At 43.5% G+C, this 17120-nt stretch overlaps 2 protein-coding genes across 2 annotated transcripts; one reads left to right on the top strand and one right to left on the bottom strand.

The window, feature by feature from the left end:
- Positions 1 to 2023: 2023 nt before the first annotated feature.
- Positions 2024 to 4372, top strand: LOC133895964 (zinc finger BED domain-containing protein RICESLEEPER 1-like). Its single transcript, XM_062336484.1, has 2 exons — positions 2024 to 2495; positions 3054 to 4372. Exons 1-2 carry the CDS (start codon positions 2024 to 2026, stop codon positions 4370 to 4372), a joined length of 1791 nt encoding a protein of 596 aa, XP_062192468.1.
- A 3112-nt stretch (positions 4373 to 7484) lies between these two features.
- Positions 7485 to 10300, bottom strand: LOC133896149 (glycosyltransferase family 92 protein Os08g0121900-like). The gene is made up of 2 exons (XM_062336671.1): positions 9893 to 10300; positions 7485 to 9341 (listed from the first exon to the last, which is right to left on the bottom strand). The coding sequence occupies exons 1-2, from the start codon at positions 10086 to 10088 to the stop codon at positions 7783 to 7785; spliced, it is 1755 nt and encodes a 584-aa protein (XP_062192655.1). The 5' UTR covers positions 10089 to 10300; the 3' UTR covers positions 7485 to 7782.
- Positions 10301 to 17120: the final 6820 nt, after the last annotated feature.

Consider the following 17120-nt stretch of genomic DNA (forward strand, 5'->3'; position numbering starts at 1 on the left):
CGAGCGAGGAAGAAGAAATAGCGAGCTCCTAAAGTTGAGAGAATTGCCTAGCCACCGGAAGATACCATGGTGCCCTATTTGCCACTGTACAAAATAAACTTCTTTATTTTTCACTGTTTCTAATTTTCATTCATTCCTCATCATTTTACCAAGAAAAAAGATATATTTGCCCTTTGGAAGCCACCGACAGTTAATCAAAGTTTAGAGCTATTTAGAGACCGAATCAAAGAATATGATGTACTAGAGAGTTATACAAAATTTCTTTATGCTTCCATATGATTTTTGAACGTAGAATTTTGATGAATAAATCAGGAGGTATGAATTTCTGAAATACATGACAAATATGTATGAATTACAGTTCACCTTGTTATTTTTATTTTTTTCTACAACAGGAAACACAACAAATACTCATATTAAAATTATCTACACAAAATTTTCTATAACGTTAGTATTCACTACAAAAATTAATTCTGACTCTTGCTATACCTAATCATAGTCACAAATATAACCATGCAGCTCACCTAATGGTCGGCAAATAACACGACTTTATAAATTCATATCTCCTGATTTATTCATCTAAATTCTACTTTAAAAAATTGTACGGAAGGATAAAGAAATTTAGTATAACTCTTTAGTACATCGTATTCTATGATTCGGTCTCTAAATAGTCCTTAACTTTGATTAATTATCGGTGGCTCTCCAACAGCAAATATATCTTTTCTGTAGGCAAAATGATGAGGAAGGAATAGAAATTAGAAGCAGTGGCAAAGAAGAAAATCATTTTGTGCAGTGGCAAATAGCGCACCACGGTATCTTCTAGTGGTAAATAGGCAATTCTCTCCTTAAAGTTAGGCAAGTAGTGAGCTGGTTGGAGATTGTTTTTTGCTGCGTTCGCTAAAATAGTAGGCCCAGTTTTACGGAATATTTCTTCCTAACCGACATGGGAACGACAAAGCGGAGTGCAAAAGTTGCCGTCAGGTGCTCAGCGCAAACACTAAAAACGACACGAGCAGCCTCGAGTCGCCCGTCAGGATATGCAAATGCGAGGGACAGGAAGCTGCAGCTGTGTGGGGACGACCGCCGCGGCCATCTGCTTCTTCGCCCACGCGTTGTCTCTTCTCTTCTTCTTGTCCACCGGAGAAGGTATCAGCTGGTTATATTCATCCAGCACCAGCCTCTCCTCTCCTCCTCGCCCTGCAATTTGGGCGTGTCTGGAGTTGCTGCTCTCTTCTCCGGTTCTCCGCTACAACACCAATCGCCCTGTCACTGTGACTGTGAGTTTCCTTCCCTAAATCTTTTTTTTCGAGAATGTATTCCCTAAATCTTTCCGGCTCGGCTTTTCTTTGCACTACATCGGTTTAATTCCTATTGACCATAGATAATGTAGGAGTCATGGATATGAAATTTCCGCATATGATATGGCTGATGCTCATTTAGATCGGTTTTCTTTCAACGAAATGTGCATGGAAGAAATGTTGACGACACTGATACATGGGAAATGTAACTTCGCAACATGGTAAGTACGTATTCTCTATATTGATCACTTATTTTTATCATCCATTCGTTGATTCTCCTTATCTATCATGTATTTTTTCATTTAATCTTTTAATATAAATCTTAACATAAATGAATGATATGAGTCCTGTTGTTGCACGAACAGAGTTTGCGGCGTATGCGGGAAGTCGAGTCGCCGTGATGGCCGTATATTCCATCGTGTGAATAGCTTATATAAGCAACTTTGTAATCATGAGAAAAAAGCGTGGGAAAAGATAAAGAACAGGCGCTAGTGCCTGTGTCTAATTTTTTTTTATTGTGTTCTTCGTGTCGTTCTTCTTCGATTCGTCGTGTGTATATGCGGATCCCGGTGAAATCCAACAAGACCTACATTGATCTCTAGATATACGTGCAATACTTATACTGTTCCTTACTGATTGACTTCTAATTTTCTTTCCCGTCGAACATCTCATGTAGAGCAAAACTTGGCCATTCTTTTGGTCACTGGTCAGCTCCTCCTTGGACGAACATGGCAGAGGCGAGCACCCAAAGGCGAAAGCGAAAGCGAAAGTTGGAACCGCGGTCCGGTGTGTGGGAGCACTTCAACCGTTTCACAGATGACCATGGGAAGGACAGAGCGGAGTGCAGAAGTTGCCGTCTGGTGCTCAGCGCGAACACTACAAACGGCACGAGCAGCCTGCAGTCACGCGCCAGGCTATGCAAATGCAAGGGACAGGAAGCTGCAGCTGTGGGGGGACGACCGCGGCCCTCTGCTTCGTCGCGCTCAGATCCATCATCTGACTGCGAGCCTGCTGTCCAGGAAGAAGCTGGCCACAAGACTAGCCTGGAAGAACAGGCCAGTGGAGACCTGGCTCGGATGATCGCTTTGCATGGATACGACTCGTCGGTCGTCGAGGACGACTACTTCAGGAGCTTCGTGCGCCGCCTCAACCCTGAATTCAGGGTGCCCTCACGCTCTGCCATCGAGGAGATTTGCGATGGTATCTTTGATGAAGCAAGGACGGATCTGTTCTCCAGGCTAAGGCGCTCCCATGGGCGGGTCAGTTTAGCAGTGGGCAGAGCTAGAACCATGGAGCGGCAATTTCTATAGAAGATTTTTATAGTACACCTAAATGAGTGCATGCCATTCATTTTTTTTATCTGATAATTTAGATTGGTCCAATGATACTTTATCGCCCACCAGTATCATGGGTATCATTAAAGAGTATCATAGGTATCATAAGGGTAGGATTGGAAAAAAAACATGATAAACTTGTAAATTATATGTTTAATTAGGGAAGGTCAAAATGTTAGTTTATTCTTCGGATAAACTTTCACTTATTCTGTTCATTTCATTTATTAGGGTTTTCACCCTCCGTCGGCCGGTCGATGATGGGTGGCGAAGGTCCGAAGTCCGGTCAGTTAATGACGTAATTACCCCTAAGAGTATCAAGATAATTACAATAATACCTATTAAAATGGACGGTTAGATCACAACAATGATACTCTCTACTATCTAGTATCATGGTGTACTGTAAATGTTCTCTTTTTATATACAGCATGCCACTTCATCGATGATGAATGGAATCTTCACAAGGTAGTCATGGATGCTTATGTGGATGTACCATGGGGTGACTTCTATGACCCATTCTCTGGAGCTCCTGAGGTTTGTCTTGATCCTGATGTCTATTCCATTGATCATTTGATTGATGGTATTTCAGGACGTGATATTTTGGATAGGCTGTTCATGATGGCACGTGGTAAAATGGACGGCGATATTGACCACAAACTGATGTGTCGCATAAAGCAAGAATCAATTAGTACCACCTACATGGACGAGGTGCTTCACTCCATTGCTAGCCGCCTTCTTCTAGATACAGATGACGGTCTAGAAATGTGTTTACAGTCAGGCGTGCAGGATTTACATTTGACTAGACAAAAGTGCCAGCAGCTTCTTTCACAACTTGGTCTAGAATGCCAATGGGCATACGGTGAGCATTGGTATGCGTGCTATTGTTCTTTGGAAGTTCTTCGCAAGGAAGATTCGTCTACAATTGCAGACATAGGTTCTGAAATCGTAGGACTGTTGTGCAACATTTGGGGGAAGATATATGGTGCCATTAAAAGAATTTCAGCCTCCAGCTGTCCGACTTCAAATCTCTGTCTTGCAGAGTTGTTTAATGTGAGGGAAGTCTTGCAATCTGAACTAGAACGGACTGTTGGGGACAATGCAGATGTTTTCAATGAAATGTGCTTTAGCTCTCTATATGACAAAGATGTTGCAGATGTTCTTAAAGATGCAATGGACACTTTAGACAAGAACTTAAAAGATTCATACCTCGTATGGTCTATACCGGTTGTACTGGATCCCCGGTACAAACTCAGATACCTAAAATTCGCCTTCAGGAGAGCATTTGGTTCTAATGAGGCAGCAAGCTACATCTCCGACGTAACAGAACAGATCACTGAGCTGTATGCTGATTACACTGAATATGTTGGTGGAATCAACAGTGCAGATTCAAGTCTTGTCGTTGCGGCGGGGGACAATGCTGATCCATCAGAACAAGCATGGGACGAGTATTGCCGTTCACAGACGGAACTTGATCGTTACCTGCGCGATAGTCCCGTGCCTCGGACGACAAAGGGTTTTGACATTCTCAGCTGGTGGAAGGATCACAGCAGGGAGTACCCGACGGTGTCTCGGATGGCGAGGGACGCTCTCGCCATGCCCACATGCAGTAAGCTTTCTTCTGAACAACTCGCCCATGTCAGGAGCATTATCCTTGGTTATTCCAAGGAAGAGTACAGACACCCTTTGCTAAAAGAGCGAGAAAAAAGCCGTTATGATAGCTCTAGTGATAGTTCTAGTGATGTGTAGTCATCATCATTTATAACTGTTGTCCGTAAACAGTCATGTGACGATTGTTCTAGTGATCGCATGGCGATAAAAGCTGTATGTTTGATCAGACACAAGTGACGAACTATCCTGTTGTAGAAATGTCCGCTACTCATGTGTAGGAATCATTTTTTGGCTTGTACATTCAGCTCATGTGTTCCCCTGTTTCCCATAACCCTGATCACTAAGATGGATCCACCAGTGCAGAATTCTGAGTAAGAACTTCACACGTCAGTTAGTAGTAGCCTATATCAGGTATACAAGAACTAGAAGGTAGCCCGTGTAGTTTGTGGAGTTGTTCTGGCGACGGTGACGGTCTTCGATCACCACGAGTGCCACTGATTGACCTAATAAATATAAAACTTGCATCCCTACTTTCCGCCCCTGGTAGCTTGTACCGGCAAGAAGCCGTCGACCTGCGCCGACCGTCGTGGTTTGTGCCACCGCCTGGAATACCTCCGTCATTGTCATCCTCGCGTTGTCCGCCATCACGCGCTCGGCCATGGCGGCCAAATTGCTTGCCTTCACCACCACCGTCGCGTCCTGCGGCCCGCTGCCGCACAGCATCCAAGGTACCCTCGTCATCAAGCATTGTCAAGCTCCTGACATCATGGCGCTGTTGGACTGCGCGCACGCCGCCGCGTCCTGCGACGACGACGTACCTCCGCTCGCCGCGAGCCGCTGGTATCTCGGCTAGGCTGTTTTCCTGCCATATTCTCTTCAACCCAACTGCAGTATCGATCGAGGCTGCAAATTTGAACCATATTGGGCCGCCCCAACGTAGTGGGTTTCTCTTAAGGGGCTGAAAAGGTAAGTTTCCTTTCTTGGGAGCTTCCTGGAGGGAGTTCCTTCTATAGATGAATCAAGAAACTACAATTAACCCGTGTTTTTAGTCTGCTGAAGAGTTTCGACAATCCAACTTCAATTGTTTCTGTTCATTTAGAGGAAATTGAGTAGGTGTTACCAGAGTCCAGAGCATATCTAGCTGGTTGGTGGTGGGCTTGCATTCTGTGTATAAAGCTTTGTTCTGAAATCTGAATGTTATATCTCAAGTGCAGAGCCTCCTGACTGTGCTGTGAATACTCGATCTCTTTTGTTCATGTGGATATAATGGCTAGGAAAGAGACCAATAATGACTAGTGTGTTCTAAGAAGAATTCTGATCCTACTCTCGAAAAAAAAAAGGGAATTCTGACGCAGGAGAGAATAGAGACTCGGTATTAAGATGTATTACTCGAAAATTCCGATGGCAGCTGCTGTCACTGTTACGAATTCGCCATGCTGGTCCTCAATCAAATTAGGCTGCAAATTTTGTTTTGGATAAGTTATAGCGGAGAATTACGATACATCTGCCAGGACTGACCAAAAACGACGTGAAGAAAAACGATGAGTACAAGAGGAGAGAAGAGCGTGGAAAGCTCCTATATGCGTGTCCATTTGCCACGTGAGGTTTCGGTGTTCTTCTTTTCCGTTGAGTTGGCAGCTCAGGTATCAGGGTTGGACACAAGTTCAGTTGCAGAAAGCTCGAACGGGTAGTGCTGGTTGCTTCTCGAAGTAGTACCAGCAACGCAGCATCCGACTGCCTAACTTTGGACCCACCGGTTTTTTCTTCTCTTTTTTGCGCCATCCTATCGCTGTGTAACATTCAATTTGCCATAGGTGGGGATACAAATGGATAGCTCACTAGCTTACATGTTACTTTATTTTTCATCCACTAATATAAAAATAGATGCAAAAATATAATTATAATTGTAGTTAAACGGGCCTCAAAGCCCGCAAGCCCACCCCGCTTGCATCCCCTAGCCATAGGCGTGCCTAGTTAGCTGGTCTTGGATGATAAACCGACGAAGCTAGAAAGATACTAGCTCCGTTTCCAAATATTTAACACTTTTGACTACTTTATTTGTTTCTGAATACTTGGCACTTCATGTTTCCTTTCCCATTTTACCCACACAAAATATCTAGTATCTTCTATCCACTGGACAAACCATATCCCTCCAATATTCAGTGGGCACAATGAAACAGATCCTTCACAGAAGCTATTAGCAAGCACTGTGGCAAAATCAGGGTCCAAAGTGGAGGAGCATTTCAGATATGTTATGGGCACAACTTTGCTGTGCCAGAGGCGGAGAGACAAGCAGTGGTGTGCCAGCCTACCTGCCAGAAATTCAGGCACTACTGTCCAATGCAAGAGCCTTTCAAGCTTCCAACTGAGCAACAGTGTCCAGGAATCATGGCAGATCATGTGTCTACATACAAGCATTGTTGTATTATCACTATTACGTTATTTTAGCCTTATACTATACTGACTTGGTACCAAACTGCAGCTAAAATTTGTAGTTTACTCTTTGAGCCTTCCTCAGCTCCTTGAGAGCTATCTTCAGATAGCAACATCCCCAGAAGGCACCAAACCAATCCACACACATGCCAGCTTTTGTATTGTTGTCCATAGTTTTCCTTGATTGGTACAGCAAAGCTAACATCAGAAACAAGGATTAGTCTGGGGGTTAGAGAATAGGATATTAGAAAGTTCATGCCAGTTGCTTCCCCTTTCTTTTGACTTAGCTATGAGAAACCTGTCCTGATAAACCTATGGTTAATCGTAAAATAAAGAACTGGGACCCTTGCATTGCATCCAAGTAATGCCATCTTGTCAAGGAACTTCAGATAATAAAGTATGAACAGAGAGGCACTAAAGTAAAAGAAGAAAGAAACCAAGATTATGAGAGTGATCTGGATGTTGATCTAGTTCTTTCCTTCTTCTAAGAAACTTGCTGATTTGATACAACAGAATACTTTCCCAAAGCTACTAGTTGCATCTAAAGATGATAAACATAAAGTTGCCATTATGTAAATGAAAAGTAAAAAACAAGTAAAAGCAAATGTTCTGGGTGTGATTTTTCCCTGAAAAGCCAAATATCCTTGTCTTCATTAGAAACTGCCAGTTAAATAGCTTGTGCTTACTGAATTGAATTGTAATCTTCTCCATAACTAATTTGTTTGCATTTGCAGAATAGGTGACCCATCTAACCAGGTGCTGAAATTTTAGTATTTTATGACGCATCATATAAGAGCACACAGCCAGGTAAAATATCTGAAGAAGAAAGAAAGTCAAGTAGTCATCCTATATTCCTATGCATTCCCTCTTTCACCAACGAAACTTACAGTGAACCTGCTACCTATCTGTATCTACGAAAGAATCATTTACCTCTTAGATATGTAGAAAAACGGATGATTCTAAAAGAAATAAGAGCAGAAAAAATCTTAAGATTAAAATGTACCAAAGAGAAAATCAATCAGCTAACTACTCCTTTTGTGTATCGTCTTTCCCTGTCTGTGTGTCTCTATGCCGTCTATTGTGTGTCGTGCCAGATCAAATACAGTGTTTACCATCTACCATGGAAGATTTCCAGTGTCCGGATCTGTGAACACTTTGTGCACAAAATCTTTAAGACCAGTATCGTATACTTCGCAGAACCGAGTTGGCCAATCCTCCGGTTCCACCGGTTTGGTCCCTAAACCAGGTGCCCTGTCCCTGGATCCGACATTCTCCTCGTCCTGCCAATCGGCGACATAGGTCGCAACACGCCCGGAAAACTTATCCTTGAACACCTCCCAAACTTGGTACTTGTAGTGATTGATCAGCATCACTCCCTGACCAATGTCCACATACCTCACCCCTTCTTTCAGATGGAAGTGATGCACCACATTGATGAGTGATGGGTTTAGAGCATCCGGCCTGACAATTGACTTGTGACGCTCCGGCGCAGCCAACCTGCAGGTATAGCCTGTTGTAACACCTTTCTTGGGAATTTTAGTCCGACCTGATGGACCAAAGCTGTGGCACGCAGTCCTGAGCTCACCAATCCGTGGCCTATTTGAGTAGTTTCGGAGCACATCTTGTAGAGTCTGGTTGCCAGGGAAGTGCAAGAACTCATCGATGTCAATGAACCCCACCCACTCACAGCTTTCCCGGGCCCTGAGAGCACAATGTGCAAATCCAGCTTCCTGAGACTTCATCCATGGCCACAGATAGTGTGTCACATTGTACCTTGCTGGATCCATGGTATTGAGGACCTGCTCAATGCCATCGTCACTGTTGTTGTCATAGATGAACCACCGCTGCACGCCGATATGAGAGTGGTAGATGATCCATTCTCGGAGGAACCGTGCTTGGTTACGCAGCATGGTGCATACACACATTGAATGTGCCTTTTGCCGTCGATGCCTGTTATACCGAGGAAGTGGCTCAGGTTGAGCGATTGAGGGAAGCGTAGAGCTCCCCCGGCCCTTGGTCCTGATAGAGACCAATATAGGCTTGTCATCACTGTCTCCATTGCCGTTGACATCAGTTGTCATCCTGAGGTATCGGCGAATACGAACTGGTGTCACACACCGGAATATCTCCTGTGCAGCAGAAATCACAGGGGATGTGAGCACATGCTTTGGCTTCGACAGCTCCCGGCCAAAGACGCACTCATACCGCGACGCCACACCCAAACGGCCTGGGCGGAGGTTCATCCCCTTGGCTAACACAACGGTGGAGTTGTCCCGGCTGTCAACAAGTGCGGTGTACACAAGCCGATCCCATTGGAGCGGCACCACCGGAGGTGACAGGGACAGTGTCAGAGACACAGCCACACCAGATGGCTCGGCAGGGCAATGGACGAGGCTGAGTCCATCAGGCAAGGAGGCGGCCAAGAAGGGTGGGCGGCGCAGCTCCGAGGAGTTAGCAGGGGAGTACAGGCACTCGAACTGCTCAGGAGCTGGCAGCACCGATCTGTCCCTGAGGATTAGGAGAACACGGTCCGGCAAGGCAACAGCGTGCCGGATTTGGACTGACGGCAACACAGTGTCGGCTCCACCGCCAGCTTGCTGCGCTCCGGCATCAGACGAGATGGCGTTCAGGGTTGCCGACGGCCACGCCGTCCTGAGCACCGGCCGGAACGATGCTGCATCAGAGACAAGAACATCAGCACCTCGCGTAAAAAAGAAACAAACGAAGCGGATTTAGCATGCTTGAATTCAGAAACACCAACACACATTCTTCATGTGATGGCGTATTGGCGTGAGTTTTTCCTATTCTAGTATCAATTAGTCAAAAGCAGCAGCACCACTATTATAATATACTCGCTCGCTAACGTTCCAATCCAGGAATGCCAAGCTGTTCCTGCTCCCATGAAAACACCGAGGAACGCAAGAATCCAATGATAAAATTGCAATTTTGCTGCGAGTGCTAAGATCCTATCAGATCTATCGCAAACCTCACGGAAGGAGCCAACCTTTCTCACATCCCCAACAACGAACACCAAACACTTACCAAATTCGTATCTAAAGATGAAATTTTTTTAACCCAAAATCATTCTTAATCCCACCACGCTCCAAGCACAAGATTTCTGTGAGAAAACAATTCCAGTGGCCTACCTAAACCCAACCAAGATCCAATTCACACCAGGAGAACGCAGAAAGCCCAAGGAGGAGAGAAGTGGAAAGGAAGGCTCACCTCCAATGACGTGCACGCCTCCGAGTACGACCACGCCGGCGCACAGGAACGCGAAGAGCGCTGCGAACAGACTCCGCTGAGGAGCCGTCGCCGCTGCCCGGTGACCCCTCGCGGCGGGGGAACCCCCACCGCCACCTCCTGCCGCCGCATTCTTGCAACTCCCGAGCCTGCTCAGCCTCCTCTCCTTCGCCGACATCGCCGGCGCCCCGACGCCACCGGTCACCACCGCCCCAGCAGCAGCTCAGATCCCCAAGCAGCAGCAGCAGCGAAACACACAGGGCTCCACCATTCGAAACGCGCTACCCGGCGGCCAGAAGCATCGACGCCGACCTCTGTCCGCCGATGGTTGCCGTGAATGGCGGTGGCCGGCGAATCCGAAGCGGCGGTTGCGTTTGGAGGGAGGTGGGAACGAAGCTACAGCTGCCTATTGGGCAAGCGGAGGGTTTATACCCGCGCGCACGCCTCTGACAGGTGGGCCAGTCCGTCTCTCATGGGCCCACACGTCGGTGAGGGGAGGACGCCGCGTGCTTGGGAACGACGTGTGGGCCCTTAGGGACAGTCTGTCAGTCGCAGGTGGGGTTGCGTCTAACGGCACGGGCACGTCCGCCCAATGGGGCGGCGGGTTCGTTGGGCGGTTAGTTTCGGAGAGACTCAGTGTATGACAGTGGGGTCAAGGACAATGGCCCATCCTGTCAGTTGCTGAGGTGGGAATAGGTGTTGGTGTCGGATGATTTAGAGAACTGTTACAATTATTGGGGTGCACGTGGAGGAAGGTATCCAATTCTGCGTGTTCAAGACTCAAGAGGGAATTTATTTATTTTACTGAATATAGTATTTCTTGTAAGACCCAGGTGTTCTTTCAGTTTCCATTGTTTAAAGCCCTAGCTAGACCAACGCACGCAATTACATCACTACATACACTTATTCACACCGTGTTTATCGAAGATGCAGAGCTTAAGAATTGAACAAGTGACTATAGTCACCTCACTATTAACACTTAAAGATTGATAAAGTTATCATAAACTTCTCGCTGTTAACGGGTACTTCGCCTACCACGGGAAGAATTTTCGCCTTGATGAGACACATAAGAAGCAAACTTAGAGTTTTATCTCTGGTGAGTAGGAGATACAATCACCTCCAGTAGCTATCCAAGCCAAGCCTCGTTCTCCGGTTTCCATTCATTTTGCTGCAACCGGTGACTAGAGAGAGAAACAAAATATAGAGGGGATAAAAAGGCTATTGGATCGAGAATAGCGATAGAGGGAGGTGAATAGATGTCTTACTAAATTCTTTCGAATCGGATGGTCTTCTCCTATGTTTTACCTAATGCACCTCAAAAACTCAAGCGAAAACTAAATCTAGAGAGAAACAAGTTGTCGCGCAAAAAAGAATCATGGCCCTCGTGATTTTATATGAACTCTAGGGTCTAATAAAGCTTAATCTACAAGTCATCGCCACAAAAAAGGTTTCAACTAGATGAGAGAAGCGCTTTGATCCAAAGAAGATCATCGGGAGAAGAAGTTCTCTAAGTTGATGATCTAGATGCAAGAAAATTTAAGATCCATTTATATATAATGGTATGTGAATTTTATATCTCTAGCAACAAGAAGACCAACTTCACATGAAAGATAATTTTCAGCCTAAAAATCAAAACGAAAATCTTATCCAAGAAAGAAAAACTCGCAACAAAGCCAATTGAGTAGAACTAGAAGGAGATTGATATAAGCATAGGAGACAAAATAAACTTCATTTCTTGCAAAAGACAGTCCTCTTTTCTGCAGATTACTAACATATTTTCCTTACAAAAGTTCTCACATACACATAGGTTAAGCACTCATCTCTCCCTCTGTAGCGAAAATGGCCCTATTAGATTATGATTGTGATTTTGGTGATTAATGACAACATAGTCATTGGGACTAACATATTTATTAAGAATATATGTTAGTAGGTTTCATGGATGCAATACATGAAGAAGTCACTACAGCTAGGACAAAATTTGATTGAATTGGAGAAGACACAGAGAAAATGACCTCAATGAATGGTCCGGCGCTGGACAAGTTTGTACGTTCGAGTATCCTATCAGTAGAGTTCAATGAAGATTACACTCACTGGAAGGTCCAGCGATACCCCGATGAACACATCAGAGCAATTCTGAAAGAGGGCGAGGAATGCCTCACTAGATGGTCCGGTGCTAGGCACTGAGCAGCATCGGAGTGTTTTTCTTTCGAGTAGAAGAAGAGCAATACATCGGAAGGTCCAACGCTTGAGTCGAACACACACGAGAATATGCGCTGGACTACTTCTTACAGAGATGGTTCCAAATGTTGAAGATTGAAGATCAACACACCGGATGATCCGACGCTCAGGAGTTCAACACACTGGAGTATTTCTTGCAGAGAGAAGAGAAGTGGCGGTCAGGCTCAAGTATACACGCTGGAAGGTCCGCCGATGAAGTGAACACAACACCAGAACATCTAGTGTTCATAAATGAGTCTGAGTGGGTTCCAACGGCTAGTTTTCTCTTCTGTACTCACCAGATGATCTGGTGTTAGTACCTCTATTAATGTCAGATCATCCGGTGTTCATAGATTCTATGAGCCGTTGGAACAACAATTAGTAGATGGGTTTGAGGCTATAAATACCTACCAACTCGGTCATCTGGAGGTGCTGGAGTCTAGAGAACCTTATACACAGAGAAGATATCCAAGCCATCAAAATGCTAAAAGTGTTCATCCAAGGCGATTAAGCATGCTATTAGAGAGTGATTAGCGCTTATAGGTCTAGAGAGAAGAGTTGCTAGGTGATGCAACCTAGAGAGTAAATCAAGAAGTGATCCAACTGTGTACCGAGATGTATGCCGATGCCTTAGAGTCTTAATGACTCGTCAGTAACTTGTTAACAATCCGACTTGGTGTGGAGCGACGACAAGAAAATTATGCGGGGACGTGGATACTCTTGTCTTTGTGACTAAAGCTCTGAAGTGAAAACGTAGCATAAGTGATCGGAAGAGAGGTTAGTGGTGAAACCTCGCCTTGATGGCTTAGTGGCTCATTGTGTTTGATTCATTGTCTTGGTGACTTGGTATCTCAAGAGCCGTGATCGAAAAAAACTTGACGACCAGGAGTATATTCTTTGTGAAGCTCCAACGTGGACTAAGGGTGGCTTGTGCGCCACCGATACTACATGATAAAAATCCTTCGTGTCAAATTTATCTCTCTATCTTATTTATACTTTCACATTTACATACTTACAATTTACCTTGCTAGAGTAGGTTGCAATCCTCTTGAGCGGTAGAGTAGACACACTAGATAAACATATAGCATATTTAGATAGAAATTAAGATATATTTATCTTGTGAAGTTTTTGGAGTCATTAATATATTTATCTTGTAAAGTTTTTAGAGCTATTGATTTCTAAGTGTCCTAATTCACCTCCTCTCTCTCTTAGGACATCACCGTTCTTCACACCTTCTCCAAAAACTCAACCACACAACTCTCTAATGGTTGGTCATCCTCTCCACACAGCTCTACACCTCTATTTATAGGCTTAGAAAGGTAGCTTAACCCTTAAACAATCATATCCCTAAATTGTCCTTCACTTAAAATGCACTCACAACTACCACCGGAGGCAGTTTTGTCCGAATTTTTCTCTGTCATTCGGATGGCCTAGGCGTAGTTTTATCCGAATTTTTCTCTATCCATCGGATGGCCTAGGCGTCTTTATGACTTAGCTTTTTCTTGACGTAAGCTTCGCGATGATGCCATGTTCACTGCATCCTCCTGCGGTTTTTGCAGCTAAACCAGAAAACCGCCTTGCACGCTTCTCAAAGTGTAACTCAAAGTCATTTGCTTACACCTTAAGCAAGTATTCCAATGTCGACGAGTGTCATCCGTCTTGCGATCTTAACTGTCGGCAAGTCTCTCCCGCTCCCAACCCCTCAGGCCGCCTTATCACTTGCACCGGCATCCCCTTCGCTCGACTTTGTCAACACTTATCTTCATCCATCTTCTAATGCTTTGTTTGACCTCCATATGCACAGCTAGTATCACCCTTGACTCTATTTGGCCTCCTCGATCATCCAACAATAAGCACCATGCTTGGCCCCGATCATCCCGCTATCGGCCGCCAAGTTGCATATATCACCTACACATCATGAGACAAGCAAACATGCATCTCCAACAGCATATAACTCCGCATGCAGTTAGTCCAAATTGAAATCCTCAGTTCAAAGCATATCTCAGAAAAATCGTCAATGTAGGATGATCTGACGCACACTCCTCTTTAGCATCAGACCATTTGGCTTGTGTAACTCAGTGAACTCCTTTGTCCAGAATCCTCTCTGTAACAAATAGTCTGGTGATCCTCCGGTGTACATGCGTACCATCCGATGTGTACAATAGCCTCGAGCATTTCCTGAATCTTCTTTGGAAAAAATAGTTCGGCGCTCATATTGCTTCATTACCAGACCATCCAGCGCATATAAGTCCATCAGGGCTAATTTGCAACCTTTCTGCAAGAAAAATTTCGGCGTTCACTGATGCCTAACGCCGGACCATCCGGTGTGTACTTCAAGTTTTGCCTTCGATTTAAAATAATCCAACGTGTACTTCGTCTGAACACCGAACCATCTGGTTTGTACAAATTCGAGAGCGTCGGACCATCTGGCGTGTATAATTTTCCTAGACTTAGAGATAAACACGCCAACTCGATTTTCCCTGTAATTTTGGTAGTCATGATCATAATTACAGTACATATACATACATTTGTAATCCCAAAAATCGGTAACCAAATCAACACGCTTGTTAATCACTCATCATATACAAACCAAGATATATTTCTATTTGGTTTCTCAAAGGCTAGATGTTGGAACACTGGAAAGAGAGTATAGTAGAGCATGGATATGCATCTCATTCCTTCATCTGGATTTTTTTAAACGCAACATGAGCTCCGTTTTAACAATATATTTATAACTTTAGATAACTCGTAAAATTACTGGAGTGTGTTAGTTAGTCCCATTTAGTTTCAGAATGTTAAGTTTAATTTCTAGTATACCGTTTATGTCGGTTGAAAATTTGCTGTCGTGTATTATGTTTTAGATACAAAAACACTTCATGTTTGCTTTGGCCAAATGGGAGTGTAGCATCTGGACGAGGAAAGTTTCTACGTGTTTAATTTTGTGGTCACAAGAATCCTTGATTTGGACCATTAGGGCCCTACTTGATTGAAATGTTTTTTGGCATTTTGATATGCATGAGAGCATGTGATACCTTGGTCCCTTTCCTCTGCAAGCAAAAAATGATCTGAATAGTGAATTAAATTGAATTTGAGTTACTCAAAAAAGTGTATCAGATTAATTCACATTTCACGGCTAAGAGAGCTTTCTATTCAAAAATTGATCAAGACATAATATCCGTGCACAATGGAGTTCTTAGTTTTTGTTATGGTTTTAAACATAAAAAAATTAGACTTCGAGTTGATCTAGGAGTCTGTAGGTTGTAGCAAAGAACTAGGTTGATTGGCGTGTCTATGCCGTACCCTTTTTTTTACAGAGCATAATAAAAGAAGACTAAAAAAATTATATTCACTAATTTTAGACATCTCAATATTTATTTATGATTTATCAATATTTAATACATTCACTTAATTATAGGAAAAATATTAGTACTTTCATGCATGCATATAATTTTAACATGTATACGATAGTAACAAACCTAACAAATTTTGTTTCATATTTTAGAGTTTTGGATATTTTCCTTTGCATTTTAGATTATTTCTACCGATTTATCAATATAACTAATATTCTTTTCAACATTTTTCTGAAATTTCCCGAAAATAAAAATTATATATATATATATATGCGCGCGCGCGCGCCTATACGTACATATGAGCAGAAACCTATTGCTACAATAGCTACATGAACCAAAACCTTGTGAGACCGCGAATCCTACGCCCTTTAATATATGTTATAAATACTACCTCAAAGTGCAAGAAAGTCAAATATAGTCCACTAAAGATTCATCTTAATCTCTACTTTAACCTTTGTTAACAACTTATATACGAGAGAGTTGTTCATGAAAACCTGCAAACATCCAACAAATCTAGAGCCCATACCAAAAAGCTACTATAAAGAAAGACATTGTCCTAGTGATACTTTATTGACTGTCCTGCTGTTCCTGCAACTATTTTGCATTCCTGTACAATGTACGAGTGAGTAAGACATGGCCTATGGGACTTGAGATTCTTCAGCTAGCCTGAACTCTGAAGCAGCACATAAATAAAAAAAGATTTCAGAGAATCATTTGTTGGCCATTGATGCTACGACTAACAGTTCTGTGATAGTGGTTGTCCGTACTGATTTATTGGCATTAACATCTCATGGAGAAAGAACAAATTAAGTTCTAGTTTTTATAGGCGATCGAATTCAGATAATAGTGACTGAAGAAATGTTTGTGTTTCAGATTCAGCATTAACGCCATTTAAAATGGAGCATACCATTTTGATGAAGATTCATCAAAGGCATGATTTGCAGGAAGCTGAAGTACCAGAAATGCAAAAGTATGACTAGGATATTTCTGGTTATAGTTTGTTAGAAAGCAGGACTACTTTTCAGAACTTTTTTCTGGACACGCACAACTCATGCTAGCGAATATTGGAATGGAGTAGCACAGGGACTTCGTATTGAAGTGGTCTATAAAAGGGCAGCCCCATAAGCTTGAAGAATTCCAAACCAAACATGTTATTAGTTCTGAAGGTAAGAGTTGTAGGAAACTGAACTCTTCCTCGTCTGTGACAGACTGACAGTTTCAGGAGTTCAGTTTTCTCCAACATCTTTTCTTCAGCGCCTCTATCGGTAGACAGTGCAAATCTGGGTTAGGCATCAGAATTCAGAACCAAAACTTTGGCAATTGAATTTGAGAATTGGATGGAACCAAATCTTGTTGCGAAAGCAAGACAAGACTTGGTTTCCTCCAATATCTCATGTTCAATATCTCATGCTGCTAGTATCAGTAGTGTAGCTGGCTGTAACTTGTCTGAAGACCTTGGAAGCTGAAAGTGAGTGTTGGATGGAACCAAATCTCCAGCAGCACGCCTGCATAGGATTTGGTTTCCTCCAATGTCTCATCTTCAACTGCCCCAGATGCAGCTTGGCAAAGGATTTTCAGGGGTTATCATACATGGGTGCACATACAACATTTTCAGTTGACCGACTGAACTCTTGCATTCATTT

Source organism: Phragmites australis, chromosome 16 (genome assembly GCF_958298935.1).
Source record: "Phragmites australis chromosome 16, lpPhrAust1.1, whole genome shotgun sequence".
Taxonomy (NCBI): domain Eukaryota; kingdom Viridiplantae; phylum Streptophyta; class Magnoliopsida; order Poales; family Poaceae; genus Phragmites; species Phragmites australis.

Coding starts and splice junctions, on each gene's coding strand:
- LOC133895964 (XM_062336484.1), top strand. CDS start 2,024: ATGGCAGAGGCGAGCACCCAAAGGCGAAAGCGAAAGCGAAAGTTGGAA. Junction 2,496..3,053: donor CATCGAGGAGATTTGCGATG/GTATCTTTGATG, acceptor TTTTATATACAG/CATGCCACTTCATCGATGAT.
- LOC133896149 (XM_062336671.1), bottom strand. CDS start 10,088: ATGTCGGCGAAGGAGAGGAGGCTGAGCAGGCTCGGGAGTTGCAAGAAT. Junction 9,342..9,892: donor AGGCGTGCACGTCATTGGAG/GTGAGCCTTCCT, acceptor TCTCTGATGCAG/CATCGTTCCGGCCGGTGCTC.